Raw genomic sequence first — 18,613 nt, forward strand, 5'->3', positions numbered from 1 at the left:
CCACCCCCCCGCCCCCCACCCACCGCCGCCCCAGGGCTTGGCAGACTAGGCCCCAAAGCAGAGACGCCAGACCACAGCAAAGGGCCCCAAAAAGGCCATTGTCGTGTGCTGGCTAAAAATGTAAGGAACCCTGAGGGTTTGCATAAACAGGCTTCAGTGCGTTATTCATGGGCTGCCTCGTTCATACATAACGCGGGGCCGTGCCAGCCTGCTGGCCACTAGACGCCCTTCAAGGGAGAAGGATCTGAGATGGCCGGGTGGACTCTGTGTCAGGATCCCCGGAAGAGCTAGATCTGGGAACTTTCAAGTTCACGGGATTCACAATTGAGATTTACAAGAACTGTGGCCACAATCGTGGCAGCACGGATGGCATTCTTCACCGAGCCCTCGCGGGGCGGCCGCGCCCGCGCCACACGCTTCCCCGCCCCCAACGTCTCTGCAGGGAACGCTGGCAAGAGCCAGCCCGTTCCAGAGAGGGCAGAACGGACGCTGGCACTCGGTGGCAGAAACAGAAGTCCCCCGCGGCCCTGCTGTCCCCGGCCCGCGGCCCTGGTCGGCTTCTCCACGCTCGTCCCCCGCCATCTCCCAGCCAGGGCGCCCCCTCCCCTCACCCTCCACTCACCGGTGCTCCTGGGGTTCGCGCTCCGGGGCTCGGGTTTGCACTTCAGGTTTGCTATTCACTTGTTGCCAGAAATTCCCTGTTTGTCGGACACACACACACACACAAAATCATCAATTTTAAAGTTTTGCGGGATTCGAAAGGGAACCCGTATGCGTCTGTCTTGGCATCAGTTCCTTCCAAGGAGTGTCTGTTCGTTTTTGAAATGGTAGGTAAAGAAAAATAAAATTCCCTTTTTTGTTTTCAATTTTGCACCTAATAGTTTCGCAAGGAGCCTTAATTTTTCTCAGTCTCCCGTAGGAAATGTCACCTGTTCATAGAGGTGGCGTGGTCGAAGCCCTGGGACGTGAAATTACTTGCCTTGAGCTTCAGAACCGCCACCACCCTCCAAAAAAATGTCATTTGTAGCCTTAACGTTAGAACATCTCTTGACCAAGCAGAACTTTCCAGAATCGAAAGTCATACTTCCATACTAATACTTTTGGCTCTGAAAATGAGGCGTAAAATGCCGGGGAAACCTCAGGGCTGGCTCTCACAGAGACCCTTGTCGCCAGCCTCCAGATGCCCCTGGAACGCCCTGGGTCCGCAGCTCTGTCCACGTGACAGAGCGACAATCACAGTAGCCCAGGCCGCGCTCCGTCTAGTCCACTCCCCTGCCTCATCGCTAGAGAAGGCCTCAGGGTCTTTCTCAAGTTCACGGGGCAGACTTCTGAGTCCAACGAATAGGATTCGAGCCCCACCTCTGCCCTTTCAGTGACCTTGAGGAAGTGGCTTGGCCACCGCATCTTAGGGTCCTCAACAAAAACAACCAAAATGGTAACACTGGGATCCACTTCATGGGGCAGCAGGAGGGTTCGGTGGCATGATGCCCGGCACCCGGCAAGCTCCGTTACTATGGGGGAGAGAAAAGGCAACTAACTTATGGACGGCAGGGCCAAGTCTTTCTTCCAGGGCGCTTCCTGCCAGCCGACAGGCTCAGCACGCCCCGAGCCGCCTTCCGCTTTCCCGGTCCTCCCAAAGCCGGCAGCTCTTTTGTGAACCCCTTTTTCTTTCTATTCAGTGAATGCCGCTAGGGCTACAGCCAGGAAAAGGCCCCGATACTTTTTGTGAACGAGTTAAGGCCGGAATTTCAATAGGAAATCTGAAATGCACAGAAGTGACCCTTTGAGAGGCACGCAAGCCCTTTCTTAGCCCTTTCCTTGGGCTCAAAGTGTGAGAAAGGCTGACGTGCGCTGGCTGCTCTGCTGCCAATCAAATGCTAGCCAAGGGGCATGGCCACAACTCTGCCAGGTGGTCTCAGCTGGGTGAGAGCCCCTAACCTTCCCTCTGCTCATTTAACCCCAGATCCCTCACCCTTAAGGTGAGAATAAAAACGCCACCTAACTCACAGCGTTTCATGCAATAACAGCATGTATGCGAAACCCTTAGCACACAGAACCCCTCGATAGACGCTCTTACACCATCATCGTTATCATCGCTACTCTATTTACCTCAATATTTTCCAAGATTTCTTTGGGCCCAGAGAGTCTCAAGATCCTGGTTCCCTCAGTGCCACTTGTGTGCGTTTGACCAAGGAGTAGAAATTGGTAGCTGTCACGTAGGACAAGAATGGGAGGGAGGTGGTACCCTTGGCCCACACAAGGATGGAGAAGTGAAATGTGGTTAGGGTGGCGTGGCGTGTGGCTAGAATACCGCTGAAGGAAAATGCCCTCACCTGCCCCCCACCCCCGCTGTTTTTTTTGCGTATTGGCTCCTGAATCCCGGCATCTCTTAAAAGCCTCAGAGGTGCGTCCCAGCGTGGGACAGGTACGGGCACACTGAACGCGCTCCCGCTCACCCGATATTTTCATTCAGGAACGTTTAGAGGATCACGAACAGAGAAATGCAAAAGAATCAACACCTTGCAACTGTGCCTTCAAAGAGAAAGAGAGGCAGGTATGGAGAGGTTTTCTGATCTTGCAGCCAGACGCAAGCTCGATATAGTGTTTGCAAAGGGTAAGAGCCCAGCCCTTACCCCGCCCCCGCCCGCAGTCTGAGCAAATGACCTAAGAGACAAGGAAGTGGCTAACCCAGCATCTCAAGGCCAGAGAGCACAGAGGAAGTGCAAGGATAGTTTCGGCCGACGGGGCCACCGTCCTAGGCTCTAAATGATTAGGGGACTTTGAGACAAGGTCATACAAAAAGAAGGTGAAGGGAGGAGTGGGGAACCCCAGGAACCCCTCACCTAAAAATGAAATAAGTGAATGAAAGGGGGGAAAGCAGAGCCAAGAATGAGGATGACAGAGGGCCAGTTGACACAACCTCCTCACCCGTCAGCGGGGAGAGAGCCGCGTTTGACTGTGGGCTGTCTGGGAATGAAAACCCAGAGCAGGACGGATGGACGTGAGGCTCAGAAGGGTTCTCGGAGCGAAGACGGCGTTGGGCTTTCCCTAGAGAGAATGATGTGTGATATATAATGAACAACGTCCCTAAGAACAGCAACACAGTGCTGGCTGGGCCACGTCTGAGGACAGCTTTGAGACAGACCAATGTCATCACACGCATCCCAGAGAGTTCAGGAAAAGCAGGTGGGGGGAGGAGGGGCCAGGCTCTGCCCTTCGGCACTCAGCTATCCGCTGATCAGATTTAATCCAGGAAGCTATTTTAGAGCCGTGTTCAAACTGGGGTGCCCTAGAGCCCTTGGGTGCCAGGGAAGAGTGTGACTCCACACACACACACACACACACACCCCTCACTTTCACGAGAGAAGCTCCCCATTATCTGTTTTCTGTGCCAGGTTCTTCAAGAGATTTTGCTTGGGTAAAAGGGTTTTGCTACCAAAAAAAAAAAAAGAAAAGAAAAAGAAAAAGGAAGGGAGGTTGCTGGTTTAAAACCACTGCTTTATAATAAATATCTGGGAATTTGGATGATGGTGGCTGTCCGCTGAGCTCAGTTCCTCTCAGCTAAGTTTGTGATAAATATTGCGTGGCTGTGGGCTCAAGGTCTTCTCCATGGAAAATGCCTGGAGAGCAACAGTCGGTAAAACGCAGGCACACGATCCTCCACGGACCGTGTCTGAGAGCTGAGTTAGCGTCCTTTCGTAAGAATGGAAGAGACTTTACAAGCTCCTAAACTCCCGTCCCAAAAGATGGCCTTCCTTCTTCCCATCGTGAGTTTTGTGAGCGTCCAACCGGATTGCCAGATTTAAAAGGGGGTAAAACTCAATGAAACAAAACAGGAAGCCCAGTGAAATCTGAATTTCAGGTAAACAACAGTTATTTAGAATAAATATGTCCCAAATATTGCTTGGGACCTAGTTACACTAAAAAAAAAAAATTTCTTTGGTTTCATTCTGAAATTCAAAATTAACTGGGCATCCTGCGTGCTGCGTGGCAACCCCACCGACGAACATTTCCTGAGCACCAAGCAGATGCCGGGGGGGTAGGCACTGAAGCAGAAGTCGCAAGACGGCAGCCCACAGATGCATTTCATTTGGCTCATGGGCTTTTCTCTTTTTTTCTTAAGTAACATTTCAAAATACGGCACTAGCACGGAATACTCTGGTTTTTCAGCTTCTCTGGGAAATTCGGAAATTAGGCCCCGGGTCCCACAAGCCGCCATCTTCCAGGCCCTAGGAAGGCCCTGGGCTCGTGGGTTTGCGGCCGTCCCCACCTGGCTCGCTCCCTCCACTGCCTTCACTTCCCTGGCCTCTGCGAGCATCAGGTCGGCAGCCCCAGTGGATGCTCAGGGCTCTCGGAGAGCGGAGAGCGTTCCCTGCCCAGCACCCCGCACGTTCCCCCACCGGAGTCTCAGCCTGGGAGGCCCCAGCTCGCACTCTCTCTCTCTCACTGTTGTGCCCCACACACCTAGGGGATGCTCTTTCTTCAGCAAACGGTCCCTGACGTGCGGGGTCTTCAGGGAACCTGGGTCAGCAACAGTAACCAAACCCCGGGGGAACGGCAAGCTCCAGATTTGTGGTGACGCTGGCTCCCACACAGGCCCCTGCTGTCCCGCCCGGGGAGGTTGATGCTCCTGGGTTCTGTCGTGCCTGGGCCTGGGAGTGTTAGGGTGGACGGACACCCACTGGATGTCCGTAGCCTCTTGCACTGGTCTGGGAGTCTCTGCTTCCAGCTAGAGCAGACTTGTGCCCCAGAGGAGTGCAGTGTGTCCCCAGGGGCCCCTCGGTTGACCAGCGCCCTCCTCTCATCCTCTCAGATTCCACTGGAATCTGGAACAGAGACCCTCTCGGGCTCAGCAGGACAGGGGGGTATCGCCTGAAAGCCGCGCCCCTTCTGCAGACCCCCCCGCCCAAGCTCACCCCCACCCCTCATCCGTCCAAATGGGTGGCATCGAAAAGTTGAGGGGGGAAAAAATCCATTTTTCTTTGCTGCAAAAGGAAGCAATCAGCTAAATTGTGTCAATATTCTTTCTGTATTAAAGAGACGAATGTTTGTAGAGGTGGTGAAGAGCAAGATGCAGAAGTCAAATCTCCAGGTGAGCCAGGAGAAATGGGAAAGCAGGAGGATGTCAGCAGGAAACCCACTGACAGTAACCCCACATCCGTTACGTCCCGAGCATTTAGCATGTGTCAGGCGCAGAGCTAAGCGCTCGGCGTGCATTACTTAATCTTCACAGCAGCCCCATGGGGTTGGCGGTGGTATGATCCCCGGTTATCACACGGAGTGTCTAAAGCTCAGAGACTTTAAGTGATTTGTCCGGAGCCACACAGCTAAGCAGGAGAGTTGGCATGCAGCGAGGAGCCGACACCCAGGTGAGCGCTGCTTGCCCTCCTGGAGGTGATACAAGTTCAGGTATTAATACATCTGATACATTTCTGGCGGCATTGCTCTTGAATTTCAAGGAAGCATATCCTTTAGAATTCTCTTTTTCAAGAATCAAGTTTTAAACGTGTTGAAACGGTGCCATTCACAATTCAGCCCTAGAACTGGAATTGGCCCAACCCACAATCCCGCGGTACAGAAGGTAGGAGCGAGCTCTCAGGAAGCATGAAAACACATTTTAGTTGAATGAGAGAGAGGAGATAGATTCAAGTTTGATAAAAGGCCACAATCACTCCGAGACAACAGAACTGTCATCGGCAAAAAGTTTTTTCCTGGGTAAGGAACATTTTTGGAAAACAGAAGCCTCTTCTCAACCAAATCGCACTTTTCCTAAGACTAGAAGGTGGTTACTATCCGGAGCAGGATGTTAGGATAGAGAACATCCAGAGAGCTCCCTCAGATCTGAGACCTTTGTCACCCTGCAAAGTGGGAACGGCTAGGCGGCTCGTCGCTTCTCTTCATATATGTGGTTGAGCCGGGGAGCAGGCAGAAACCACCCCACAGCTAGGTCTTGTCCGAGGTCCCCCTGGGGACGTAAGCTGACAGAGGAGACAATGGGGTGGGCCCTGGATGTTGTAGCAGCGTTGGCTGCTCCGAGACAGGCAGCCTGCGGAATGTCAGGCTGTCTCTGGGCTTAACAGAATGCAGGCAGATGGCGGCGCTTCAGCCAAGAGCAAAGAGTGAGCTCCCTGTTCTTCCAGCCCCACAGCCCAAACTTAGAAGCTTGGTGTCTAGGACCTCCCCGGTACAGAAGGGTTTGCTCCAGGTCGCTTGCAAAGTGTAGCTCGGGGTCTCCTTCCTTCACAGTGTGTGCCTTGACTCCTTAGGGGGATGGAGCCATCATGACCACCCAGAAAAAGACAGGACATGTAACATCTGCTTATAAAAGAGCCTCCATCTCTAGCAGGCTTCAGAATTGGCAGCTCCTTCCTTTTTAAAGCTGTGGGGTTTTGTTTTCTGTCCTCCAAAATGCCATTCATTGATTTTTTTTTCATTACAGCTAACAGTCTTTTATAATTATTTGTCAGCTGTATGCTAAAATCTTCTAGTTAATAAATATTTATCGACTACCTAGTCTAGGCCACCTACTGTGCTAAACCCCAAGGATGGACGAGTAAACAAAAGAGTACCCTTCTGGCCCTGACTCATTCAACAAATATTTACCAAGAGCATAGATGTGGCAGGTACTGTCCAGGTGTCGGGGTTCACTCATGAATTCTCAGTGGCGGTAGTATCACCCGGAGAGGGCGAAATTTTTTTTTTTTTTAATGTGTAAAGCACACAGGGATGTAAAGCATAGAGAATATAGTCAATAATATTGTAATAACTATGGTGCCGGGTGGCTACTAGACTAATCGGGGGGATCACTTTGTGAGTTATATAAATGTCTAACACTATGCCATATACCTGAAGCTAATATAAAATAATATCGAATGTCAACTGTAATTAAAAAATAAAAATAAGTAAATAAAATACTCCAAAGTTAAAAATGCGTACAGCGCAGATATACATACAGTGCTATCTGTAGTATTCAAATTTCTTAGGCGCGGGAGCAATTAGGAGAAAATGTGAAGAAGGCGCGTCGGGGAGAGACGATAGTGAGAGAAAGGGCGGAAACACCGGGTTAGATCAAGGGAGAAACGCACAAAACTGTCTCCCTCGCTGCCTTACAATCGGGGGCCAGTTTTTAGAAAAATAGATAAGTACTAGTAATGATGAAATAATTACTCTGTACAAATGTTTTGAGGACAAAGCACAGTGGACTAATCTCGCAAGTGTATTGCACAGGGACCCACCCGTCCAAGGGCCAGCAGAGGCCTCCTGGGAGAAGGGTTGTTTAAACCGAGGCCCGAGGCTGGTCGGGGTCTCTCTAGAGCCGACGCTTGCAGTCGGGCACCTGCGGCAGGCCCGCATTGTGTTCCGAGATAATTTCCATCCAGGTGTCACTATTTTAATGACTGGTTCCTATCCCTGCCTTTTCATTCTAAGAGTGAGCCATGTGGTTCCGAACGAAAAGGAAGGGGGTACGCATACAAGCTCAGTGGAGGCCAGCGTGACAGACCCTACAAACTCAGAGACCGAAAGTAACCACATAGGATGGTCCGAACATGAAACTTCCTAACTCGACGCGGGTCGCGGCGGGTAGTCACATCCTAGGCCCGTAGCTTCCTTGACAAAGGTCGGTCCTTACCAGAAGTGAGCCCGTCTATTCTTTTTTTGCATGTGAGATAGCACACCTTTGACATGTCAGAGTCACCTCCTCGTCCAGACCCCTCAGGGCACAACCACGGCACCAGGGCGGGAGGCCGCAGGCCCCTCACTGCCATCTTGTTCCCACAGTCTCTCTACGCGCCGTAAATGGGGGTTACCAATTGGCATCGTACTCACCAGTGTTAAAGAAGCGTGTGTGTCTCTATTGTACTGTTTTATCCAGTTCCCGAGATTTCCCTGCTTTGCCTTCTCCCGCCCCCTTAACCTACCACCAAAGGTTCCATGTGACCCTCCTCACGTCTCCTCCTTCGATTCTAATGTATAACATAAGCTGCAAAACCGCCGTTGTCTGGAGCATTTTCTCAATCTGTTGAGATTTTACTTCCTGGCAATTGTCAATTTGGCTCAAATAAACTCGTAAGAATTCTCTACAAATTTGGACGTTTCTAACATCGACACATCCGAGCTGAATGCATGGCACTCGCGTGCGGTCCCCAGTTCAGGGCGGACCCTCCCCGCGTCCCCCCATTCCCCACCTCTTTCTTTTCCCAGTCAACCATCCTGTCTGCCTTCTGCTGTCCCTACCCTTGTCACTCAAAAAAGTGGACCCAAACTTGCTGCATGGTGCTTCCTATCCCCAGCTCGTGGGACCAGGGGGACCCTGGGACTGGGGACTCTTTCCTTTTAACAAACTTTCTGGCAGCCAGCCCCCCACACTAGGTCAGGGCACTGGCATTTGGGGACCATCCAGAGCCAGCAATTTTATTGAAAATCACATTAAAAGGGCTCTGAAGGAAAGGTGGCTTCAAGGGCAAAGGTTTTGAACTTTTGCTGTCAGCTTTCATTTTCCCTGGCATCCTGACCACGTTATACTTTGTGGCCTAGTGTAGAGATGTTAGCCCTTCTCACCCTGGAATGATTGGGAACGCAGAGTCTCAAAACACATCCAAGGCTCCTGCCAGCCACCGGCACAGGTCTCAGGAGGTAAGGCTGAAACCTGTCTTAAAGCAAAAAGAGCTCAAACGGTGGTTCGACAGCCCCTTCCATTGAAATCCACCCAGAATCTCCTCTCAGCCCCTGAAGAAGACAGCACGGATATTCTAGTCCCTATTTGACAAATGAGGAAACCAAGGGTCACGTAGTACGTGGCAGAGCCGAAATTCAACTACCCACAGCCCCCTTCCCCCAGGGGCATGTGTTGAGGTCCAATGTGCAGAACGTAGGGCTGAGATTTGAAGCCTGTTGGAAAGAATCTGGCAAGTTTACCCTATCTACAGTAGGTGCAGAACGGAGTGAGAGATTCTTAGGTTTGCAATGAATAGAATCTATTCAGACAGAGGGAGGGGGCTTTTACAAGGACACTGGAGTGAGTGCCTCTTAAAAACGAAAGGCTGAAAGAGTCCAACCTCAAAAGAGAAATGAGTAAACTGTCAGATCCCAAGTATCACGTCTGTTACACACACACACACACACACACACACACACCCTCCTCTCCGCATCTCTCTGAATCTCAGCTGATATTGTCTCTCTCTGGTCATGTGACCTCAAGGTCCCCCAGCTCAAACAACCAGGCCAGGAAGCAAGTAGCATCTCAGAGCCCATTAACCCCAAATCCTGAGAGAGAGCATTTGAAAAGCCTGTGTCTAATGTCCAGTCAACTATGACCAGGGCTAGAGTCACACACATGGCTGCTGGGGAGTGGAGACCGTGCTTAGAAAAGAGCTAAACGGACCCCCTCTAATATCCAGCATTTTCTCCTCCAATGACATCACAGGCATAAGACACATGCAGTTCAATAACAGCTTTTCAGGAGAAAGAAACTCCGTCACAATGAACGTGCCCACCCTGAGAAGCTCCTGGTTTCAAAAACATGAGAAATGTCACCTGTATACCTGGAAGGGTGGACGCCAAAACATTTATAATGCTTACCTTGGGTGTGATAATGGTGGATCATTTTACCTTCCTTTCACTCGTATCTATGTTCTGTTTTGTTTTGTTTTACAACATTTTATTTTAAATAAAAAGAACACATTTTATTTTAAATAAAAAGAACACATTGGAATGTTCTGGGATCTCGCTGCAATTCTAGAATTTGTGCATTTGTTTCTCTTGCTCGTTACAGGTTGGAGCCAAAAAAGCCACCCCAAAGATGGACCAAGAAAGAGAGAAGCTGAAGAGAGATACTTCTAGCAAATCCAGCCAGAGTCTTCTGTTCTCTAAGCCTAGCGGAAGGAACTAGAATTGTCGCCCTGCCCAGCTTTACGTGATCCTCCGTGAGTCGAAGTGACTTTTCTGTGTCAAAACACTAAGATACTTTTGTAGGACTTTAAAGGTTGTTACCCCGGCGTGTTGCTTCCTAAACTGGTTTTTTGTGCAATGCTACATTTTGGAGTGTGTGGGAAGAGGGGTTCTTTATAAAAATACCTACGCACGTACACATATTCAAGCATATGAAGAATACAGGTGTGAAACCCAGGCTCCTAGGCCCGGTAGATGCAATTATGTGGTTCCACATTTGAGTCGTGACATATCACACATCACACCACCAAGAAGCGCCAAGAAACCCACAGTCAAGAAAACCCGCGATGGACAGTGTCCACAGGACAGAATGGTCACCTCGGGGCTGATAGGGCCATGGTATAGTGCATTTATATCTGAGGTGATTTTAATAAATTTAGAACGCCAATCCGTTTTTAATGCTTGCATAATAAAGGCTAACATTTTGTTTTGGCACTCTGCCATTTTCAAAATACTTCTCATCTAATCCTCCCCCAAGCCCTGGGAGGTACGTAGCATTATGCTCCACATTTAACATGTGAGGAAGCCGAGGCCCAGCAGGGTTAAGTGGTCTGTCTGAAATCACACAGCCAGTAAATTCAAGAGTTAGATCTAGAACCCAGATTTCTAATTCCATCTCCTACTTACCATTAGATGGCCCAGTGGTGCAATTCCCCAGCCATAAGGACAGACCAAGGACCCAGTCACCAAAGAGCACACACTGCCCAGGTGGACACACCCCTGCTTCAGGGTGTATGGAGAGACCCTTATTCTCCGCGCTCCCCTCTCTGCCTCTCCCGTGGTACGCCCTCTCTCTGGCCACCCGATCCCTTTCTGCCTCTCTACTGTAGCCAGGACCACCAAATGCAATGGGAGGAAGAGCCAGAAGTCGTGACTATCATTGATTTATTATTTTTTAAAAAGCCGCAATAAAAATATTTTGATATTTCAAAACCAGAGGCATTCTTTATACCGATTAGAAGAACATGGGAAAAATTATTCGTGTGATGTTCCACTGAAGGGCCGTCCGACACAGAGTTAGGATCTAAAGTCAGTGAGAAAGGCGAGCATTACCTGACCTGGAAAAACACTCGTGAAAATTCTGGAAATTTTCCATAAGGAATCTGATATCATTGATACTGTATCATAATCCAAACGTCCAAAACGGCAGGTTTCTGACCAGCACCAGAAAAGATCACTTGGTCAGGCAGTGGTTCAAGCTGCTGGCTCATGTTTTGGAGCCAAATTACGTAGGGGGAAAAATATGTTGTTTGTTGGTTGAACATGCATATTCGAATTTGTATAAGTTAAATGTAATGCCTACATGACTTCTCTGTATTTTAGGTCTTTCAAAAGACGCCTTAATTTTTATCATATGAACATTACAACCCATAATGGCAAATTTCTTTTCTTCGCCTCTCGAACCAGCTTTTTGGGCATTTCCTCAGCCACATGCCCCTTTCTCTGAGAACACACCCCACCCCCAATCAGGTTTGCCCCATCTAACAATGCTTTCTTGGCCACAGCTGGTTGGCTGAGCAGTAGATACCCTACCCAAGCCAGATCAATCAAATTTCTCTTCTAACTCAAGCTGGGCCAATCACCACCTCTTTCTTTGGTGTTTGGAAGTAAGACCCTGGAACGCCACTCAAGTCATTAGTGGTGCCGGAGCTGAACATCCTGGTGCAGTCCCAGGGCTGGGGTGGCCCTTTCCCCTCTTGCGTTTGGAGAAGCAAAGCCAGTCTCCAGAGAGAAAAGGCTGGAGTAGACGGGTAACTAGAGGAGACAAGAAACCAAGACCCCCAGGGAGACAGTGCAGCAGATAGTACAAGCCCCTTAGTCATCTCCTCTCTGTGCTATGTAAGTCGAAGGCTAAACACCTTGATTTCCCGGCCTCCCTTGCAGCTAGGGCCGGCCATATTGTTCAGTGCTGGCCATTGACATGTAAGTAAAGACCACTGGGAGGGCTTCTCTTCTGGACTAAAAGGCAGGACTTCACTAGGAGAGAGCTTGTTGCCCTTTGTCCTTTTGCCTTGTCTCCTTTTTGTCTCCTGGAGCTCAGACTTGGAGCCGGAGCAGCCATCTTGGGGATCATCAGGCAAGAGGCAAAGCCCGCCTCCAAGGACAATGGAGTGGAAAGACGAGGAGGGCCTGGGGGGCATCCCTGTGTCCTGTACCGCGCCTCAACTGCCTACCTCTGTACTTCACGTCGTGTAAGAAAATAAATCGCCTATTGAAGCCACTGTAGTCAGGTGTACCTGTTTGTGCTGTAGAACAAAACACTCAAAGCTTAGTGCCTGACAATGACAAATACTGATTATTTCTCACGATTCCATGAGTCACACTGGGCACCTGTATTGGTCTGGGCTGGCTGGGCTCAGGCTGGATGGTTTAGAATGACTTCATTTACATGCCTTGTCACCAGCAGGAAAGTTGGGACAGGACAGTGGTCTCAACTGAGGGAAATTCCCCCCCCCCCGGGGGACATTTGACAATGCCTGCACACAATTTTGGTTGTCACAATTGGGGGACAATGGCTCTATTATCACCTAGAGGGTAGAGGCCAAGTATACTGCTCAACGTTCTACAATACACAGGACAGCTCCCCACAACAAAGACTATTTAATCCAAAATGTCAATAGCAGCAAGAATGAGAAACCATGGTCTAGAAAGGCCTCAGCTGGGACAGTATGTCTCTGCTCGATGTGATCTCTCACCAGCCAGGTGGCTAGACCAGGCTCTTTCTTATATGATGAGCTCAGGTTCCCAAGAGCAGCAGGACAGAGCAACCCCAAAGCGTAAATACTTTTCAAGTCTCTATCTGCTTTACCTTTGTTAATTTCCAGTCAGGCAAAGCAAGCCACATGGCTAGAGTTGACTTGGGAGGGGCTCCAAATTTTTACAATCTACCCACATCCAGAGTTCTGTTTTCTGACACTGAATGTGTTCCAACTGATGCTGAAGGCGAAAGTTGGTTTGCTTCCTGTTGACTTTCTGGTTCCTAGTCTCTTTCCTGCAGAAAGCCAGTTCCGACGCCTGCCCTTGGGTTCCACTAGAACCCTTGTATCACTCAAAACTATTTCATAAACAGCAGAAACCTCCTGTGGCTAAGTTAAGCAGAGAGGGAGTTATCGAAAGGGAATGAGGAAGGTTAGAGAATCGAAGGGCAAGCAAAGCTGAAGAGTCAGGACAGGCAGACACCGGCTTTCCTTCCCCCATAAAAGCCCCCTTTTTGCTCCAGCTGGTGTGAGTTTCTATTATTTGCTACCAAAATGACCTTTTCTAAGACACTCTGCTATATGACCCTCTCTGAGAAGCCACCAACAACATTTCCCCCGGGGTGGTATCAAGGTACAACAAGGGACCTGCAGTCCCCAAACCCTCCCAATCTTCTGAGTCCCCGAGAAGCTAAGACAAACAACTTCCTTCCACCCTCTCCAGTGGCAGCCCATTTGGTTCTCGGATTCGTGACTTTGCAGATAAGGTGCCCTGCGCTAGCAGCTTGGCAGAGCCACCAATGCCTGCTGTTGTGGAAACCAGAGTCTGCGGGGAGGAAAAAATAGCTTCCGGATCTACATTCCAAAGCACACTCCTGATAAGCGAGTGGTTTCCAGTTTTCTAGGGTCTTAGGAATGAAAGCAGCACCCCGACACGCAGAACCCCCAAACCTGCTAATGCCGCTGTGTTCCTCTGGTCCATTCTGGGGCCTCCGGGAGCCGGAGTCCGGGCGCCGGGGAGGGTAGACTATCTCGGCTTACCGCTTGGCCTCATTGCCATCGAGATGTGCCACTCACATCCGTCTGCGCAACGTCCTGAGTTATTTTGGGGCCAATCCATGACCTTATGTGCTGGCTTTTGTTTTTAAACATTTTTCTTTGCCCATCTGTGCCCCCAGGAAGCCATCACAATGCCTCTGTCCTGCGGTGTGAAGCCTTCGCGGGCTTCTTGCTTTCAGTTTTCTCTCATTTTCAGCATATTGCTTTCATTCCTAAGACTTTAAGAATTTGGAGGCAGAAAACTTTATCTCATGGCTAACCGTGGTCTTATCATCACAGAAATCAGAGGGGCCCTTTGACTGATAAATCACTTTTATGGTTAAACGACCAGACTTCGTTCATTCAGGATGAATGAAGGGTACCTAGTCTGGGTACCTACTATGCTCCAGGTACTTATGATACTGTGCTATGACCTCATGACCTTGGCATTTGCTCCCCTTTCTTTTCACGTTCTGATCTGCCGCTCTCCTGAAAGGGAGTCGAAATCATTAATTTACTGGATGCGTTGCATGGGAGAGCCCACCTTTGACATTCACGTCCTCTCGTTTTGGCTTTCTGTGCGATCACTGCTGGGCATGCTGCAGAGAGAACTGTATGCAGCAGCGACCCCCTCCTGAAAGTTTCTTTGTGACTTTCAGCAGTGATTTTCTTTGTGAAGCTTAATAGCTAATAATAGCAGACTTTTTACAGTGTCCTCGCCAGCCATCGGACACTACACTAAGCACAGTCCAGACAGTAACCCACTTAGGGCTCACTGTGCATATCACTCCTGTTTTACCTGTGAAAAGGATGAGTAGGTAAGTAACCTGCCCGAGACCAAGAGCCAGGACCCAGATTTCGTCCCTTAACTGCTCCACTGCCTCGCTCTCCTCCGCAAAGACCAGGAACCAGCTGGTTATGGGTGAGGATAGGGTCGGCAAACTTCTTCTGTAAAGGGCAAGACAGAAAAAGCCCTTTATCTGTGAAGGGCCATTTACCTTTGTCATCACCACTCAACTTGTTGCAGCAGCAGAATACTAAACGAATGAGCGTGGCTGTGTTCCAATAAAGCTTTATTTATAAAAATAGGCAGTGGGCCAGATATGCCAAACCCATGTTAAATGCTCACCCAGACAAGATTATCTGCTGTTGCCTGTTGCCTGACAACCAGGGAGCCAGATAATCAGCATCTCCATCGTGGTGAGCTTTTGCTATATGCCATGTACTGCGCTAAATGCTTTACATGAACACTTTTTTCATTTAATTCTTTCAAGTATTCCAGGAGGAGAGAATTATTGCCATTTTATAAGCCATATGACTGAGGCCAGCAAGGTAAAGTCACTTGCCCAAGGTCACCCCACTGAGATTTTCAAGCTCTTAACCATGACACTGCACTGCCTCTCACCATCGGAGCCCTGCACCTGGACAACAGGGAGTTTTGCCAGCGGGTCTGGAGACCTGTCTTCCGCTGGACCCAGCATGAAAGAACCAAGCCTTTCTGATCTAAACGTCCTTCTTCTATGCATCCTGGTTTACTAGCCCCTTTCTGGGAGTCACATGCTTTCTTTAGTGAATACCTGAGGTCAGGTGTCCCTGGCCTAGGCACTGTGCTCTTCCTTCCAACTGACTCTGCCTATCTGCATTATGCAAATTTTACAATTTCCCTGTCAGTTCCCCAAATTCCCAGGTGCCTCTGCAGTGGCCACATGAGGTGTTTATCTGTACCTTCCATTTATTCCTTCCGCCCTGTCTGCTGAACAGAGAGCTCTAAATGACCTCTGGGCCATAATGATGCCCAAGGACCATCAGGTCATCTGGCCCCAAACTCTATCTGATGCTGCTGGCACTGTCCTCAGAGGAACAGGGAACAGACACTTGAGAGGGTTGTTTTTTAAGGTCTCCTGTTAGCTTTTGTGTTGAGTCATGCAGATGCATAGAGGTGTCACTTTAGCAGATTCTCTTTCTTGGTGGTGACCTTCGGACCTGAAAATGGGCCACCGGAGGGGACACTGAGAAGACACCCAATCTGTCCCCGGCCCTCAGGAAGAGCAAACCATCTTGCATTCATTCAACAATTTATTTCTCCAGCACATTCCTTGGGCCAGGCTCCACAATGCATACTGAGGAGCCAAAGTCGAACCAGACAGGCACGTAAGTAGGTCCCTTGCCCCAGGAAGCTGTGTTGGGCAGAGAGGTGGTGTTGGATATTTTATTAATAGGGTCATTGTGGGTCCTAATAAGTGCTGAGCCCCCGCCAGAGGAGGGCTAGCAGGAAGATTTGTAGCCTCTCTCAGTCTGCCAGCGTGGGGGCCGGCAGATCTCACTCTTCAAACTGGCTAGTCCTGCTCCTCCCCACCACCCACGACCAGAAGAATTGCAGAATCAGAGCCTGGTGCCCCATACACTTAATGAATGTGACTTGATTGCCTGAATGTGGACACGCACTGCTTTCTCAGCATAGTGGAAGAATTGTAATCAGCTGCCCATATTATTGCCATCTTGGAAGGGGTCCAGGACGATACAGCAGATGCGACATTGCTGGATTTTCAGCCACAAGGTACACACACGTGTACTCTTTGAGAGTTTAAAACAGGCTATAATTCAGGCCTGTTGGGTATTGAACTTGGACACTGGGGGTTTGACCGAAGCAGAAAACACACTCAGCTTTTTTTCTCCAGCCTCCTAGTTAGTTGGACGTATGCAACTAATTCAAAAGACGATCCTGGTTTTCGGGTAGATTCATCACATCCAAGATAACCACTGAGACAGAGTTCTACAGATACATGGCTCGGTTCCTAATGACCTGCATACAGATGCGTCTACCTGCAGCTATTCCCATCATGCCGTTTTCCTCCTGCCTGGCTCAGCAGCCCCACAAGCACCTGCCTGGCACAGCCCCTTCCCCGTCGCACCCTTTACACAGCTTCCGGACTTAGCAGGAGGTGAGATAGCCTCTGAAGCCAACCAGGCCGTGACCCCATTCCCTACTGTCACTCATCCAATTGCTCCAAATGTGTACGTGGGCTGTCTCTAAATCATGACCTCTGTGCATCTTTGTCAATCCATCAAGAGTTTCCTGGTGACCACAGGGCGTTTGCGATGATTAATTAGTAAGTCGGTATTTATAGTGCTAAGTGAGTGCTGCCCTTGGAGCCAACTTTATCTCTGATGGCCTCCCTAATCCCTTCTTGTTTTCCCAGCGTCTCAGGCTGGAGGGACCACCCAGCTCTGTCGGGCTCTGGAATGAGCCTCCATATCCACTCCATCTGCCCCAACACCCGAGAGCTCTTCCCAACCCCTCCTTGCTCCTCTCCCCTCTTTTTCAAAGTGCTGTCGTATTTCTTAATATGACTTCACCCCTCCCCAAAAGACAGTTACACAAGTAGATGTGGGAGGAAGAAGAGAAACATTAAGTCGATGATGACTAAGCCCGCCTAGCTCCCTTGCCGCGGGAATACTGTCAGAATTGGCTCCCTCTCACCCCTGCCTCTGTAAAACTCCATTACCGAGGGTGTGATTTTTTTTCCTGACGATCATTCTTTCCACATGACCAAATGCTTTAATGCATAACCAGTCCAGGTCATTTCTTTCTGCCCACATCTGTGCTTGGGCCACAGAACTCAGGGTCATTCGAAAGTGATTTCCCCTAATGAACGAGCAACCTACAGTTCCTGGGAGTTTTGCAATCTCATCGGTGCTCGGCAGTTATCGCTGCTTTTCTTTTCTTCACCTCTCCTTTGATTTTTGACAAAGTGCTTTTCCCAACATGCAAGGCCAGGTCCAGGTCCTACAGATGGGGCAGAGCGCCGTGCAGCCTGAGCCCTCATCCCGTAGTCTGAGCCTCACAGCTCTAGAACCTTGAGAACCTGTGAGAAAATCACCCCAAGAGCTGTTAAGAGGGCTCACCCTTCAAAGCACTTCCTGAGCTCTGCCTGAGTATAATAGCAACAAGTTCTGCTCCCCTTTTATAAGATGCAATATGTAACGAACAAGATTTCATTTACCTGTGCCTTGTGGAGGCTGCCTGGCCTCCCGAGGGTGGAGTCCACACAGCCAAAATGAGTAATTGACTAGGGCGTTTAATATATACAGCCCGTGTGAATAATGCAAACCAAACCCCAGGTTTCTCACATATATGTAAGTTGTATTTGAAGAAGGCAAAACCCTCACATAATCTCTTCACCTATACATTTGCTCCCACATCAGGCAGATGCAAATCAGTCTATAACAAAGGCAACCGTATTTCATGCAGACCTGTTATAATTCACAGGTTAAAGTAAGTTGAGGTTCACTAGATTTTTAAGTAATTAGCAGCTTTGTGAGAATTGGACAAATCGAAGCATCTGCAGACAGAATTTTTAAAGTTTCAATCTACATCATCATGTCCCTAAGTCTTTTGCATTCAATGAAGGAAAAAAAAAACTGTCGGGACCTTCAAGGCTGCTTATGGGAGATAAAGAAAACTGCTTTTTGCAAGTAGCTAGGACAAACTGCTCAACCCCACAGAAACTTAATTCCAAACTTTAAAAAAACAAAACCATGTCATTTAAGCTGAACATCTTTATTGGACTCAGAAACAATCTCGAAAATAAGTTAATGAAAATTTCATATTTTCTGAACAGGTTCATTCTCAATTATTCTTTTTTTTTTAATGCCTTTTAAATTATTTCGGCAATGTTTGTAAACAATGGCAAATTGACAAATGTCAGTCGAGGGTCTGTTCTGTGCAAATCACTTTGTAACAGCTGCTGGCTTTACCTTCTCAAGGGCTCTCTGCCTATAGAGCGTAGGTTCTTTAAGCCCTGTATCCATCTCTTCTCTGCACTTTGACGTGCAGGAGCGGGTTCTGCTTAGGCGGCTTCGGCACCGTCCTAACATTTTAGAGAATGAGCATAAAATACAGTCCTCCTTCTAGATTAGTGATTCTGAAA

At 49.1% G+C, this 18,613-nt stretch overlaps 1 protein-coding gene across 14 annotated transcripts in view; it reads left to right on the forward strand.

Moving 5' to 3' along the window:
* The window catches only part of FHAD1 (forkhead associated phosphopeptide binding domain 1), a 102,898-nt gene extending 90,724 nt beyond the window's left edge, over window positions 1-12,174 (forward strand). For 10 of the 14 annotated variants that reach the window (XM_016128365.2, XM_016128373.2, XM_016128375.2 and 7 more), the window contains one exon: window positions 9,773-12,174. In XM_016128365.2, the coding sequence (XP_015983851.2) occupies window positions 9,773-9,889 (117 nt within the window). In that variant the 3' untranslated portion in view covers window positions 9,890-12,174. The remainder of the gene's footprint in view (window positions 1-9,772) is intronic. The other 4 variants (XR_004953429.1, XR_001594871.2, XM_016128366.2 and 1 more) reach the window with 2 other exon arrangements.
* The last annotated feature ends 6,439 nt before the right edge of the window (window positions 12,175-18,613 follow it).

The sequence above is a fragment of the Rousettus aegyptiacus genome, unplaced genomic scaffold (assembly GCF_014176215.1).
Source record: "Rousettus aegyptiacus isolate mRouAeg1 unplaced genomic scaffold, mRouAeg1.p scaffold_m13_p_1, whole genome shotgun sequence".
Classification (NCBI taxonomy): domain Eukaryota; kingdom Metazoa; phylum Chordata; class Mammalia; order Chiroptera; family Pteropodidae; genus Rousettus; species Rousettus aegyptiacus.